Here is a 15,826-nt window from a genome sequence, read left to right on the forward strand (position 1 = left end):
AATCTGCCGGGCACTAAATTACACTAATGATACCAGAATATCACTAATTAATACTTTTAACCATAAAGCGACAATTCTGCCAGCCAAATGTGTATAGATTGAGCTGTTGAGTAATAATAAATAAAACTGGATTTACAGAGAAAGATGATGGAAATATAAAACGCATTTCCCTTCAGGTAAAAACACATTTGTAATCATTTTCTGCTGATAATGACCGAGAGTCCAAAGAAGTTACAGGTGACAGTGTATTTTTCCCCCCAGTAAGACTTCTTTTGATGCTACTGCTCTCATAATTCGTGCCATGTGCAAACATAAATAACTCAGAAGAATGACGGTACACTAATATAACCCGCTCATCTTTGTTGATTATTATTATGCATCAGGCTTGTTGAGAAGGCTAAAGGCTTGATCTATACCACTTTGGAGAGGTAATTTTGATCAAGCTGTCAGCTGCTTCTTCTGCTCTTTAACCAGGTCACAGAGCAGTAGATCACAGCTTCATAGAGAGTTTCTGTCAGGCATAACAGAGTGTTATTTATGTGGTATCCCCTGGCATTTTGCAGGAAATGTATTACATCTCCAACTGGCCCTATGTCAGCATTCCATTAAAGCTTCTTTTCCTCAGTCTAAATCTTAAAATCTGAAATAGACACACTTTAAAGGTAAGTCACTCTTAATTGAGGTCAGTTTCTGTGAACATAACTCATAGCAGCTGACAAATTAAGGTTTTTTCCGCTGGCTCATGACACTGTGGGATGATATGGTGTATTCAAAGTGAATGCTAATGACAATCACAGCAGGAAAACTCATATTTCTGGAAATTTGAAGCTTCGATTTTTAAAAAATTTATTTTAGTGTTTTTTTGATATCTACCATCTAATGTTATGAGCTGCAGAACAGGGTTAGCGGTGGGGCACTAAATATAGGTCTAGACAGGCCATTTATTAGAAGCACCACGCCCACTTTTCTCACATGTTATAGGTGTCTGCTCTCTCTTCACGTTAATAGCCTTCTGGGTGCTGCAGACAGCGATGTCGAAGGAGGACTTGTATATTTCTGGAGCGGGTGACAGATGTGGCTCCAACGTCCGAAAGTCACATTTCCTGGCCTCAAAAACCTCACCATCAACCCCCTACTTGATACTACGATTAGCACCATCACATCTAAGCTGGTGTTTTCACTAACGAAGCTGTTAATGCTGTGGCGATGATTGTCAGCCCTCTCATATACATCAACGTTTCAAGCAGTTCGTGTTTCAAGGGTGTAGAGTCCAGGCTGTCAGGCAGGTTAGAGCTATGTGCTGACATGTCACTCAAAATAAATCAGGCTTATCAAAGTGACAGGTGTTTGTCCACCTGCTATAAACATCTCCCACACCTCGCTCCTGCTCCATCTCTTCATAGATTATTTATAATGCTGCAGCCTCCATAGCCCAGCCCTGTTTACTCTCTTGCTGTGGCTCTAATATCAGGTCAGTGCTCTGCTGCTGATTTACTATACTAGTTAGCGAGGTGAGTAATGACCCGGGATGGTTTGGGAGGATAGTTTGTAATCAAAGGAGGTCAGAGATGCAAGCGATGTTCTAACTGTAATTACAGCCCTCTGTACCCCTTTCACCCACATACACTGCAGCTGTCTGCCTCTCAGTGCTACGTAAAAGAATCACCCCCCATCTCTTGCCAGCTCCTCTTTTACTGCCCTGCGTTAGATGCCCCTGTTTAATGACCCCACCTTTAAGTTGAGGTCCCATGTCAGTGTCAGGTCTTTATATAGCAGCAGTTTTCAAGACAGCCCTCCAGCAGTGGAAGTGAAGGTCTGAGGTTTGAATTACAAGAGCTTGCTGAGCTAACTGAGGCACTGGATAGCAGATTGTTGCCATCACTCCCATTTAGTGTCAGCTTTGGCATGTATCCAAGCTCGGGTCCTGCCAAGCTAACCTGAACTCATTTAGTGCCCAAAGTACACACAGAGGTATTCATCATTACACTGTGACAAGACCACATTTTCATAAGTAAGAACACTGCGGTAAGATTCACATTCAGATTGATTGATTCAGACGTTTCAAGTTATTCAGCTTTACTGCTTTATATTTTTTGTATTCTTCTCTTCTCATCCTATTTATAATACAGTACATATTATATAGAGGAAAATAAAGAGGCAATGAGATAAAATGTTATGGTGCCATTCATCCTCATATCCACATTATGAGGAAAACCCATGCAATACAAGGAGAACGTCTACAGGTGCATGACCTAACTGCTGTGAGGCAACTGAGCTAACCAGCCAGCACGATAAACAACTTAAATATGGTAATGTACTTTCAATGAATTCAATGTCCGCTCCATAGCTTCCACCTACAGGTCACATGATGCCCCCAAAACCATCCTGCTGAAGAGGGCCGGAAGTTCTAACTTCACAAAGCTAGACAGTAGAGCTATGACACTGTGTCATTACATGGTTTGCATATACTGCTCCCAAAGGTCAAGAACAAGCATCCACGCTCCAGTGGTGGTGTATATTTAACATCCAGAGTGTTGGTAACTTTTAAGTAAGACTTTATGTGTGTTAACTACGTCTGCAGAACTTCAGACTTCCTGGTGTGACAGTCCATATCATTTTACGTGCATATTAATGAATTTGACATAGGTCTATTAAGGGTACCATGAATAATAATCATGCAAATTTAGGATACCCATTACATATGTATTACATGAGTAGCAGGTGGGGTAATTTGAGTAATTTGTGGCTATATGCAGATATTGGGATGATGGACGGTGTCTGAAGAAGACAAGCTGAGCCGGTCAGTGGATCTACTGCAGAGTAAGGAGAATTTAGGCTCATCATAAAAGATTTCTCCTTGCCTCTTATTTCACTTGGACATTTTTATGTTTTTTTTATTTTCTACCTCATTGCAGCCGTGAGCTGCCTGCTGATTTACACACACTGCCAGTGAAGCTCAGAGGCCCCGAGAGATGGTGCCCTCTACCCCTCTGTTTTTCCCCCCCTTCTTTCTCCACCCTATGTCGTCTTCTCACTGCCACCACTAGCAGTTTCTCTGTTCCCTGAAATGGGTCTGACCAAAGAGCTCCCCCTCTACTCATACCTCATCCCTAACAAGACATTTCGTCTGGAGGGGTTGTTATTTACACATGATCTTGTGACACACAAAAGGCTCTGTTCCCCTGTGCCAAGATGCAAATGCATGCAAAAATGTACTACACATCTCCCTCTCTTTCTATCTCCATCTATCGGTTGAGCTATTGGTCAACCTATGTACTAACAATCATTACACAAGGACTTGCTTCTACATTTTTTGCAGTTTAAAGAATTTGTACTTCGAATAATACAGCAAACCTGCAGCTGGTGGCTTTGGAGGCTGTTTGTATGTAACAACCTGTTCCTATGCCAATGAAATGATCACAAGTTTACACGACTATGAACTGTAGTAAAAAAAAAAAAAAAGACTAAAAATATTTAGTTTCTTGTCATTTCAATTTAAGGAGTTACCTACTAAATTATCATCTATTCTTTTCTTCTTTTTTTTTTTTTTTTTTTACCTAATTCTAAGTCAAAGTTAACAATTTAGAAAACTCACTCAAAGCACTTTATTTTAAATTGCATTCATGCATACTTTATAAAAAATGTTATCAAATTTAGATTTAGCAGTTAATCTAAGATGCATTTTTTTTGCACCGAGGGAGGATACCTATGTAGGCGCAGGGAGAACATGCAAACTCCACACAGGAAGGCCCCACCAGGGGAACAATGCCCTTCCACTAGTGTGTGAATGTGAGAGTGAATGAATAGTGGAATTGTACAGCGCTTTGAGGTTCTTGAAAAGCACTATATAAATGCAATCCATTATTATTATTACTCTGAAGCAGAAGGGAAATCACTGTAAGGCTGTGCTGCCCTACATATATATAGTTATGTGATAAAGCAATTCTCATGCTATGCTAACATTAAAAAAACAATAGATGCCAAAAAAATAAAGACCCCTGTTTGTACAACCTGCAGGCATATGTTCCTTTCTATATAACGAAGGGATTATTTCATTGATTAATGAACATTTGTGATTATATATGATCAAACACTTGCTGTTTTAAGACAAAGTCCCTCCTCATCATACATCTGCTTTTAAGATGCACAAACCAAAGGAAACACATCTAATTTTACACACCATATTATTTGAGGAAATTACCCAGCAGTGATCTCATCTTTTTTTTCCCTCCCTCAAGCCGACGCACTCAAGGCAGAGGAGCTAGTTTCATGCTGATCAGCTCTGATTCTAGGGGATGGGAAGCTGGTGCAAGCTTGGTACAGTGATCACGTCGGTTCCCTGTAATTGCTACATCCACACATCAACAGGCGACACCATTTGCAGGTTTAGCTATACAGAACTCAGAAAAGGTAAGGCTGCAGAATTTGATGGATGGCTCGTGTCATCTCATTTCCATCTGTGACATTTGAGTGACACAGAAAAATGTTTCAAACCTGAAGATCTTTTTTTCCTTTTTGTTTTTGCTTTTTGGTCAAACTGAGGGTAGGTTTGGCTTTTGAATGTGCACATGCACAGACACAGACACACACACACACACACACACACCTACACACACACACACACACACACACACACACACACACACACACACACACACACACACACACACACACACAGAAGGACAGAGGCACGCACAGCTGCAAGGACAGATGTAAAAATCCTGTTTTGGCTGTCAGGTTGTGGAAGCTTTGTGGCCCACAGTAAATCAGCACTCAGTACTGGCATGAAATATAAGAGACCTTGAAAAATGTTCAGTTTCTTATTAACGCTTCAGTAAATCCCCAGCTCCAAGATCTGCCTATAGTGGAAAAACATGCCGTATCGCCTGCGTGTGCTGTTGTCATATCACCAATAATGTATATTCATGGTATCGTTTTGTTTAGGCATCAGCCCCTGTCCACTGGCAGTGCAGCTGGCTTTCTCTGATATTGACTCATCCTGGTTCAACGGAGTTGCAGTCACAGAGATTTAATATCTCAAATGGTGCTGAGCTCCTATTGCTACTAATGGATTCTGTATAATGTGGCACTTAAAATGCATGAGCAGGCTCTGATTTATCTGTAATTTGCCTCCACTGGAGCATATCTCCCTCATTTCTTCCATTTGTTTTTGGCTTTGTAGACATACCCTGATTGGGATTTCATATTGTCACATGTTTGACAGTTTGGTTAATTCCAAAAGATAAAATGTTTATTTTTGCTTATTCTGATGCAGTGTTAATTACAAATCAGATGTAATAGCAAGTCAAGCATGTGATCATAGACATTAGATGTGGTTTATTTGAGCTGTTGTGGCAGAAAGACATGCTGACTTGGTCTGAGGCAGATGGGTCTCTCCCAGAGGGGCCATTTTCATTTATTTCGTCTTCGACTACTTTATGTGTCAAACAATAAGCATACTAATTAGATTACGCACAGTGAGGGTATTTGCCGAGGGAGAGTGAAATTTCATCTTCTACTTCTTCTTCATTTATTGTCCCAGTGTTTTCACTCCAGCTGACCACACTGGGGGTCACACAACATGGAGCAGGGAGCCGCTAGCAATTGATCTGATGGGTTTAAATGTCTCCTTGTTGTCATGGTAGCAGAACTGCAGCGGTAGGTTAGGCTCAAGGTTAACGGCCAGTGGATCGGAGTACTGAACCATCAAATGATGGGTCAATACTGCAGGACAGGTCAAATTGAAACTAGCAAATGGAAACATTTCAATCCACAAGACTGTTAGTGACAAAAAGGAGTTTGCAGTCACAAAGCTCTGCAAGGGGAACTTAGTTCATTGTGCAACCTGCAACTCCAAAGCTCCCCAAGATTACTTCTTCCCTTTTACATTTTTGGCATCTCTTACACTAGCATCTCAAGGGCTGTGATACATCCTTCATTGGTTTCATTAATATTATGAAACTGATGAGTCTGAAATGTTTTAATTAATTAAAATTTACATGACAGCTTTTCTTTTCTTTTTTTGACAAAGTAATTTCATTCTGAATGACTGAAGTTTATTTTTAAAATACCCACACAATACCCAAAATGTTGCATCTTTAACTTCAAGAATTCCTTCAAACACTGACATGATACAGTGTAGCATTTTGCATTTAGGCTTCTTAAAAGTCTGTCAGGGTGACACGCAACAATATTGGAAAGTCAGATATCATTAGACTGAACAGTTCCTGTTTAAATAGCTTCTTTGCAAGCTATTTGCAGGAAGACAAGACAAACATTTTTCAAAATGTATGAAGTGGAAATGGTGAAAAACATTCATATTTTTGCACTTGAACACCTACACCTTTTTCCGAAGGTGCAAAATAATGCTGACTACACGTCAAGCATTGGTAATGGTTGCACATACATATATTTCACTATAGTAGATGCAAATGAATACATATCTACTGGATGCACATCTTTCGGAAATGTGTCCCACCTTCCCGTGGCAGCTCGGTCGGTGGCTGTTCATTTGCATCTCAGTGTGTTTAAGATGATGTCACTGCTCCGTTCTTTCTAACATAAGCCTACTATCTCTTCCACCCTCTGAATTCACAATAAATCTCACCCAGCTGCTGCAGAGGAAAAAACCAAACTAAGCAAAACACTTCATCTAATGAGTTTTGCAGATATGTCGGTTTTTCCACTCCCTTTACTCGTTATTACATCTGCAATTAAAAAAAAAAAGCACGGTGGTGTTCACTGTGAGAGCAGGCATGTGTGTTTACTAAACACACATGAACAGACACCCTGAGATGTGACTGCAGTAGGTGAGCTCAGACTAACCCAAAGCAAAGGAGACAGGTAGAAAGGGTGTCTTGTCAGTGCAGCTGGCATTTTGTTCAGCAGGGAGCAATGTAGCCTGTCTACCTGATAGCCCTCTCAGACAGGGGCAAGTCCATTGGGATCCCACAGGACCTCCTACCAGCCACACACCTGACAAGGGGGCTGTCTAAAAACTCTGCAGAGACCCTATTACACATGTCATACTGCTAAGCACTGCAGTGGCCACCAGATGACAAGCTTTCCACACCCTTCCCTTGATTGGGAGTGAAGCACAGAGAGGAGAACAAAAGGCTTTCACTGCACTCATATCTGACCAGTTTCAGTCTCAATGATCAAAATTCAAGCAATGTTTATGAAGCAAAGATTATACAAACGCATTGCTGTTACAACACTGCCATCTTCAGGCAAATTGTTGGTACAACTTTGTATTTATTCAGACAATCTCAGAACGTGCAGGTAGATATAGATAGATATAAATGTAGATAAATAATAGATATGTAATATACAAGAGGTAATTTTTTATTATCATTTACTGTGCAAATTTCAAACTAAAACGTCTCATCAAGAACAAAAGAAGCTGTGACATTTTTTTAAAATAAATGAAATAATTAAGACGAGTCATGTTAAGTGCAGTAACAGGTTTACGGTAATAGCTTTTTCCTTCGCTCATCCAAAACATTGTATGGGTGCAGAGACTCCCACATTCTGTCAGCAGTATGAAGATGATGCTTTCATGTAGAACGAGATAAGCAGCTCAGCTCTTCCTCCTGGCTTGTTTCAATGAGATCAAGAGAAGAAGCTTCCAAATCTTTAATCTTGTGTTCTGGATCCCTACCCTCGGAGCTGGAAAAAAAAAGAAGACAATTTAGTGAATTAGGTAGAGTGAAACTGACTTCTAAAGACTTTCAGTTCTACTCATGCGGTGAGATCAGATCTTTTTTTTTTACCTATCTGAGTCAGAGTCACAGGAAATTTTGAGGTTATTGTGCAGATCCTCTTCTGAGTGGAATCTCCGGAGGCCGCAGCGCTGCACAGCCTGAACCACAGAGTAGTGCGTCCTTCCAGCAGCGCAGGCCTCTATCATAGGCACGCTAAGCTGTGACTGTAGGAAAAGGTGAAGGCAGCTGTCGGACAGCAGCAGAGGGTTCTGAAGGACTCTGAAAAAAGAATTGGGAAAAATAAACACTTTAAAACTTCTCCCGGTATTACCTTTAGAAAGAGTCAGTCATGTGGTTCTGTGTTTGTACTCCGGTTTTTGTTTGACTAGGTCAAAGTTCATAAATGCATTGATCTTTGAGTTCTCACGTACTGTTCCAAAAATGTCTGGAGCCCTTTCATTCGATCAGTGATCTGCCGAGCGTTATTAAGACTGAAGAAAGGGTTTTTAGGGGGCAGGCCTGGTACATGTACCCTGGAAAATCAACAACAAGAACAACAAAATGTCAGGAACAACTGAGCACACTACTTTAACTATGAGTAAGTAAACTTTAAATTCAAATCTCAGTGGATGAACTTACATTAGCATCGAATTTGCCTGCAGTTTTCGCCTGAGCCATACAAACTCACTGTATCTCCTTCTCACTTGTGAGATCTTCTTGGTGAAGCACACACTGTCGGTCTAAAACACACCCCAGCGTCACACACATATCACAGTAAAGCTACCCTAAATGAAAGAATAAAGATTCGACCAACTGTCTTAAGCATTTTACTTACATGTAAACAAATTTCATAGTCTATGTAGGCATGCCAGAAGTCATTCTTTTGCATCCGTGGGTCCCGTACCCAGACACTGATGACCTGCTGCATGGAGAAGGCAGGACAGAGACTGAAAGACTGAATGGAATGCACTGTGTTGTGAAAAAGGGAAGGATTATATTGGCAGATAGAGGAAGTAGAATGACTAACATCACACGAACCAGGATAGGAAAATCCAACAGAGAATGGTTTCATGTTTAGTACAAACACGGTTATTTTCAAAGTTGTGCCACAGTTTAAGGAAAACACAAAAGATCTTTCTTCTTGACAATTAAGAAACTCCGTCACATTCACAACATTAATTCAGACCTACCTGATTCTCCGTGCTGTCAGTTTCCTTTCTCATGATCTAAAAGATTCAATCTCAATAACCGTAAGTCAGATAGATAATGGTGGTCCTTAGCACTGCATTTGTGTCTTTTATTTCCACCTTTACTGTTATGGAGCAAAGGTTTCAAAATAAAGTCACAAGACTGATATAAGCACCTCCCTCTAACTGTCAACTCAGCAAAACGGGCATTCCTAATTCGGAAGCACTGTTAGAGAACATGTGTCAGCACAACCAGATCAAAGCTGCTAAAGTTACAGGAAATCCATACTTTGTTAGAAAAAGAGACAACTGCTGTAGGTTTGGTTCTTTCTTTCTTTTTTTACACCATCACAGTGGATTTTACATGACACGATCAAGATATGATTGAAGTGGAGACTTTTGGCTTTAATTCACAAAAGTTTAACAAAAAGTTTAGTATTAACTGTTTATAAATTACAGCATTTTTTATACACAGTCTTTCATTTTAAGAGGCTCAAAGGTAACTGCTAGCAGTTTTGTGGCCAGGTGAGGCCTGTTCATTTGTTATATTGTGACAAATGAAGTAGACATAAGATCTGGCGTTAATTCAAAATGGTGAAAATGGTTTAGATTTTAAATATAAGGTCCAATGAGATGCCAATCTAAGTGAGGAAGGCCGTCATTAGGCTGAAAATGAAAAATAATCCTCTCATAGAGACAGCAAAAACTTTAAGAGAGGCCAAATCAACAATCTGGTCTGTTCTTAAAAACAATGAGATGCCTGAAAGATCACAGGAGACAATTGAAGTGGATGCTGGTAGCCAAGTACCCAAGGGTACTGCAGAGGCCTGTTTTTAAGTCCATGCCAGAACATTTTCTGTCTAACTCCTTCCACTCTCTCCCATCTTTTCTGTTTACTCTCAGTACTGCACTATCTAAAAAGATAGTGCAGAAAACAGAAGAAACAGAAGAACATAAAACTAAAATACATGATGACAGAATCGTTTCCATTTGTAAGGAAAAACAACTTTACAGCATCTAACCAAGTCAAGAAGAGGTAAGCATATCATTGACAGGGTCCAGAGTTTAGAAACACCTTCATGAATGTAAATACAGAGAGTTTACAGCACGGTGGAAACCACTGGTTATACTCAAAAACAAGGCGGCCAGATTAGAAAATACCTAAAAGAACCTGCACAGTTCTAGAAAAAGTATCTTTGGACAGATAAACTCAAGATTAACTTGTACCAGAATAATGAGAAGAGAGAAGCATGGAAACAAATCATTATCCAAAGCATACCACATTATCTGTAAAATATGTGGAGGTAATGTTATAGCATGGGCATGTATGGTTGCCAATGGTAAAGGGTCACTAGTGTTTATTGATAGAAGTGTACAGCACTATACTTTTCACTCAAATGCCACAAACCTGATCACTTTACATTGCAAACAGATAATGACCCGAAGGACACCACAAAAGCAACTCAACCATTCCTGAAAGCAAAAAACGGGGATATTCTTCATCAACCATGTCAGTCACCTGATCTCCGCCTAACAGCGTGCCTTCCAGTTACTAAAAACAAAACTGAATCCAGAAAAACCCACGAGCTGCACCAGACAGTAACCGCAGCATAGGGCTAGCAGAGCCTCTGAAGCATGGGAAAAAAAGTACGTGGTGGTGTCGATGGGTTCTAAACTTTAGGCATTTATTGACTGCAAAGGCTTTTACTTTTTACAATTACAACAATCCATCCATTTAAAATGTTGTAAGTTTGTCCAATTGATTTCAGCCTCTGAAAATGAAGCACTGTGTAAAAAAAAAATCACTGCAATTCCTAAAGAGCTGCATTTTTACAGTAAAACCCTTGAATTAAGATTAAAGGTCTGCACTTTAAGCACATCTTAACTGTTAGCTTTAAAATCCACTGTGGTTGTGCACAGAGGAAAAAAGAAAATCACAAAGCTTGTGTTTCTGGACCCAACTCTGTGTAGCCCATTTAATGCCAGAAATGTAATGTCAAATGAATCATCTCATATTAATGTTGTTGTTTTTTTAATAATTTGGAATTGGTTGTTTATTTTAGGAGTAATTGGACCACATAATGTGAGAAATATGATCAAAGTGAACCAAGATGCAAAAAGTGTCAAAAAAGGTTTCATTTATTCACAGACTTCACAGATCCATGGTCAACAGTTACAGTAGTTCTGTAGCAGATGTGTTTTTAGGAGGTTTGAAGTTCAGCTGAGTGTCCCATAGCAGTCATGGGGGATATGTCGAGTCAGAACAATGCCACCAGGATACAGATATAAAGTACACAGAACTGTATAATTACAGTCAATGAATGCCCTGTGTAAACTGCACAGTCTCAGATCTAAAGTGCTACATTTAACAATCGTCTTACGCATTTACGGTGCACAAGAGTTCATTTCGATAAGTGTAAATCTCATTAGATTTACTTAAGAAAATTCATGACCTTCTAATTCAACTCAATTTTAGTTATACAGTGCCAAATCACGACAACAGTTGCCTCGAGACGCTCTTATTCTGAAGAATTCTGCAGGGCTTCACTTTTTGGATCAAAGCACCAAATATTTAAATAAACTGAAACGTTCTAATTCAATAAACAGGAGAAAACAGCTAATTTACAGCAGCTGATTAAAAAAAAACAAGGGAATTTTTGATGGGCAACATTTTTTAAAAAAATATATATTATTTAACATCAACCACAAGGGTCATAAAGAGATACAGTAAAAGCTGTGTCCATTAACACTTCACAACCTCACACAATACAAGTTCAAACAAGAGGCATTCCAACAACAGGGCTACAATCTTCAGCTCTAGCCAAAAGCTACATAGGCTGAAGGCATGGACTTGGACAGTAGTTTGCTGGCTCTGGCAGTAGAGTGTTGCCGTACAGGATGTAAAGCACACACTAAACAACCGCAGGGCCCTTCCAGTGTAAGATACTGGCATCTAAACAGGACTATAAATACTATATTACTCATAGAACAATATCTTCAAAATAAAACACAACCACAGTGATCGAGTCCGCTACATGATGACACAGGAAAAAAGCTGCAACGGGTTAGTTTGACCTCAAATCAGCCACTCTACATAAAGGTTAGCTTGAGCCTCCATCAGAGTGTCTGCAAAGTCACAGTGACCTTTTTTGAGCACCACAGGGCAGACAGCACTTAAAATCCACCACCGCCGAGGATCTCACACCTGCCAGAGCCCGAAATTTTGCCTGACGCAGGGATGCGATTTTGCGCAGAGTGCTTCCGATGCCAGCTGAAGGAGGACATTTGATGGAGGCTAAAGTTAAGCTTCAGCTGAGAGCACAGCTGTTTATTAGTTCTCCTCTGCACACAACCCACACACGTTTTTACTGCTCGTCGTCTCCACAGTGCCAGGTCAGCTTCTGCTCATAGAAGTCGATGACCACCTGGGGACATCTGGCGCTCGCTTCACGGGCCGGCAGCAGGGCAACGTCATCCGAGTTTTTCCTGTGGGGATACGCGCAGCAGAAGGAAAAAGACTGAAACCGCCTCTCGTTTTTAATGGATGTAAAATGTCTTAACAAAAACAAATATTTTTGACAGTTTTTTTAATGGAGAAGTGAAGGGTAAGGGGACTCTACTCAAAGGGGGCACTAGATTTTAGCTTTTGCTTCCTTTAGCTCATGCTCCATTGTTCCACCAAGTCTGTTAAATTTAACCAGTAATTTCTCACAGCGTCTTGCTGACAGATCAGCAAATGTAATAAAGCATACCAACACTGATTTTCAAGAACAAGGATGATGCGTGCCTAGCTGAAATAACTACAGAGGGATAAAGCCATGAAAACATGGGACAGAGCCGCCAAAGCTCAGTTAAGAGGAGAGGTGATGATCAGTGGGCAGCAGTATGACTTCATACTGAGAAAGAGCGCTAGAGACACGATGTTTGTGCTAGTTTGCTTAAAGTGTTCATGGAGAAGTACAGAGAAGGAGTTGCACTGTGTCTTTGAGGATCCACAGAAAGCATATGACAGTGGACCAGGCAAAGCTGAAATAGGTAGGACATGTGCAGAGGAGGGATAGTTGATACACTGGGCAAAGGATGACTGAGCTCCCAAACAGCAGGAAAACAGCAAAACTGCAGAGAAGATTACAAGAATGACAGAATGGGATGCAAGGGACAGACTGAGACAAACAAAGGGAATTAAACATTTTCTGACTGGCTATGCTCTTGTGGAGGAGAAGTAAAAAAAATGACTTGTTTGCTTAAGGGAGCAATATAGGACTCTGGCATCTTATCATCATATCAATGCCGTGCTTCTTTGAATGACGCGGACGTTTGGGTAAGTTCAATAATTTGTGGAATTGTGTGCAAGTGTTTGCTTTCCGTAGACCTCTAAACTTCCAGCCCTAAACATGAGCACATCTTTCACACTCAAAACTTTCAAAAAATTCCAAGTTCTCCAACCTAACAAAAGTCATCGAGCATTTTAAAAGACTTCAGCCAACTGTTTTACAAACTGTGTTTACAAACTTTACAATCTGATGTAATTCAATATAGCTCCTCTTTCAGAAAGTAACTACAATCATAGGTAGTGTTGCGGCTCTGCTGGACTCCTGGACACTAACATTTGTGTATGTAAATAAGAAGAGAAAAAAAATGGAAAACGATCTAAGCCGATCACTTGGAGCCTCATAAAGGTAGATCTTTGCAGAGCTGGACTTAATAGTCCAGGTATGCATAGTTAAGAGCCCCCGAGTCTATAGCTTAATGGTTGTGTGTAATGATAAACCCAAAGCCCATCTGCTCTCTCCAATCTGTTACTAATAAGGTTTGAGGTGGTCAGTGTCAACGTCCAACTTCTCCTCTCAAGTAAATGATCAAGCATATATAAAATGTTGGAAAACTGCAGTTTCCCACAAAGCAACAGCAACAAAAACATCAAGTCCCCCCCCCCCACACACACACACACACACACTCACACACTTTGCTGTCTGACTCTGGCTTTAAATATTAACATTTTTCACGTTTACTCAAGTGCTGGCATTTATTATTCAAGGACAGAGTAAAGAGGAAGCAGTCACCATTTGACTAGGAACATGAGCTCTCCCTTTCTGTCCGTTGAGCCGATGATGCATTCGGGCTCGAGATAAGTACTGAGGTCACTGGGGGAGTTTGTCTGCTCATCATTGGGCTGAAGGACGCTGTTGTCCGTCTTCACAGCCTGAGCCTCCTGCACGCAGGACTAAAAGAACAAAATAAGAAAAGGCAAAGTTCAAAGTTGCAGCACAGATTTACTAGACATGATAAGAAGGTTGCTAAATTGAGCCATTTCATTTTTTCTCCCTCACTGTACACACCCATTGCGGAAAAAAAGGGGAAATTTAACTGGTTTCATTTTCAGGAGTTTGTGTAAAACTAACCTCTTTAACACGACATTTAGTTTCAGATTGAGCCTTAAAACAATTTCTGACAATGAGTCAGTTGACTCCATTCCAACCTTAGTCTACAACTAAAGGGAAAATGCTACCATACTTCTATTGTGTTCCCTATACTTCTATATTTTTCGTTGTTGTTCTCCCTTTTGGCAGATTTAGCTGCAGAAGTTCTGTAAATAACATGGAAACATACAGACGTTCCAGAAACTCTAAAATTCCTAACATACTCACAATTTCTGTCTCTTCCTCTGCCATTTCCTCTTTGGGAACAAACCCTTGCTCGGGTTGCTCTTCTTCATTCTCCTCGGTGAAGTGGGCGTTTCTCAAGAACTCCTCTATGAGTTCAGGACAATCCAGGTTGTCCTCAGGTTCCCACGTGTTTTCTGCACTGCGGTTAGAGTTAACAGGAGGAAGGAAAGGCAATTTTTACTACGGTGGATAAACGGGTTACACAATCAAACCGTTCAAATGACTGGTTCTGCAACATCCCACTCACTCAGTGAAGCCCTTCCACTTCAGGAAGTACTCCACTCTCCCATTCGAGATTCTGCGGCGAATTATTTTTTCAACCACAAACTCCTGGACAACTGTAGTCTCCTCAGTCTTCCTCTGTTTGGCAGTCTGCTTCTTTCTCATTCTGCCACGATAGAGAATAAGCGAATGAATGAAGGCCAGGGCAATCACAAGAACAGGGAGTTCATTTCTTTTCTTTTTGTGCTAAAAAACAAACTAAACACGGTGGAGTCAGGAACATTCACTTTTATCTCCCTGCTGCTGGGATTTTTTTTCAGCATAACATGGCAGTGGCGACTACTCTGCTGTGCCCTTCATACAATGATCGGCACACTTGTTACAGCGCTCCACCTGCTGTTTCTGTCGGGTGATTGTGCTCCTTCAGTCCAAAAAAAAGCAACATGTTAGTATCACCGTGAGCGTCGTTCACTCACAGCCTGGTTACGAGCACATTTAGCAGACAGCAGCCCGAAACATGAGTGAATAGAAGCGTGCCTCGGTGATGCATTAGACGCTGTAATGAACAATATGCACGTACGCTCTCGGTGTTTACTTAATCTCGGAGGATAGCCTGCTGCGGTGCCGCTCGGCTCTGCTCTGTGCTTATCGCTGGAAACAACATGCACACAGCGCCGGTGACGCTGCTTTGAGCTCAAATGTGTCGGTCGATGTGAGTAAATGAGCGAAACAACTTTTCATGAATGAGTTAAAATTAAAGATGGCCGTTGATGCTCGGAGGAAGTGGTTGCCAAGGGAAAAGGTCATGCCAGGAAAACCGGGAGGAGACGACGGGGACGCGCACAGCAGCGACCAATCAGGGAGCAGTCCGCTCGACCGTCCCAGTCCAGCGGTCCGGAACAGCCCTGCCACCCATGGGCGTCAGCAGGGTATGGCAGGGCATGCGCACTTCCTATAATGTATTTCACAAATTTTGTTTTATTTTATTGGAAACAAAAAGACAGTCCGATAACACAATAAATCAATATATGTATTGTGTCTCCTCCCA

The 15,826-nt window shown here is 40.9% G+C and overlaps 2 protein-coding genes across 3 annotated transcripts; both read right to left on the minus strand.

Annotated features, from left to right (window-relative positions):
• Window positions 1-6,042: 6,042 nt before the first annotated feature.
• snx10b (sorting nexin 10b) lies at window positions 6,043-9,040 on the minus strand. 2 transcript variants are annotated; one of them, XM_085177886.1, is made up of 6 exons: window positions 8,894-9,040; window positions 8,539-8,625; window positions 8,343-8,443; window positions 8,135-8,236; window positions 7,773-7,982; window positions 6,043-7,668 (listed from the first exon to the last, which is right to left on the minus strand). In XM_085177886.1, exons 1-6 carry the CDS (start codon window positions 8,924-8,926, stop codon window positions 7,557-7,559), a joined length of 645 nt encoding a protein of 214 aa, XP_085034012.1. In that variant the 5' UTR covers window positions 8,927-9,040; the 3' UTR covers window positions 6,043-7,556. The 2 variants fall into 2 exon arrangements, with proteins under 2 accessions (XP_085034012.1, XP_085034013.1); XM_085177887.1 differs by lacking the exon at window positions 8,894-9,040 and having other exon boundaries at window positions 8,539-8,839.
• Window positions 9,041-11,011: 1,971 nt separating this feature from the next.
• cbx3b (chromobox homolog 3b) lies at window positions 11,012-15,597 on the minus strand. Its single transcript, XM_085177888.1, has 5 exons — window positions 15,359-15,597; window positions 14,804-14,944; window positions 14,539-14,695; window positions 13,954-14,114; window positions 11,012-12,376 (listed from the first exon to the last, which is right to left on the minus strand). The coding sequence occupies exons 2-5, from the start codon at window positions 14,941-14,943 to the stop codon at window positions 12,256-12,258; spliced, it is 579 nt and encodes a 192-aa protein (XP_085034014.1). The 5' UTR covers window position 14,944; window positions 15,359-15,597; the 3' UTR covers window positions 11,012-12,255.
• Window positions 15,598-15,826: the final 229 nt, after the last annotated feature.

This window comes from Neolamprologus multifasciatus, chromosome 11 (genome assembly GCF_963576455.1).
Source record: "Neolamprologus multifasciatus chromosome 11, fNeoMul1.2, whole genome shotgun sequence".
Classification (NCBI taxonomy): domain Eukaryota; kingdom Metazoa; phylum Chordata; class Actinopteri; order Cichliformes; family Cichlidae; genus Neolamprologus; species Neolamprologus multifasciatus.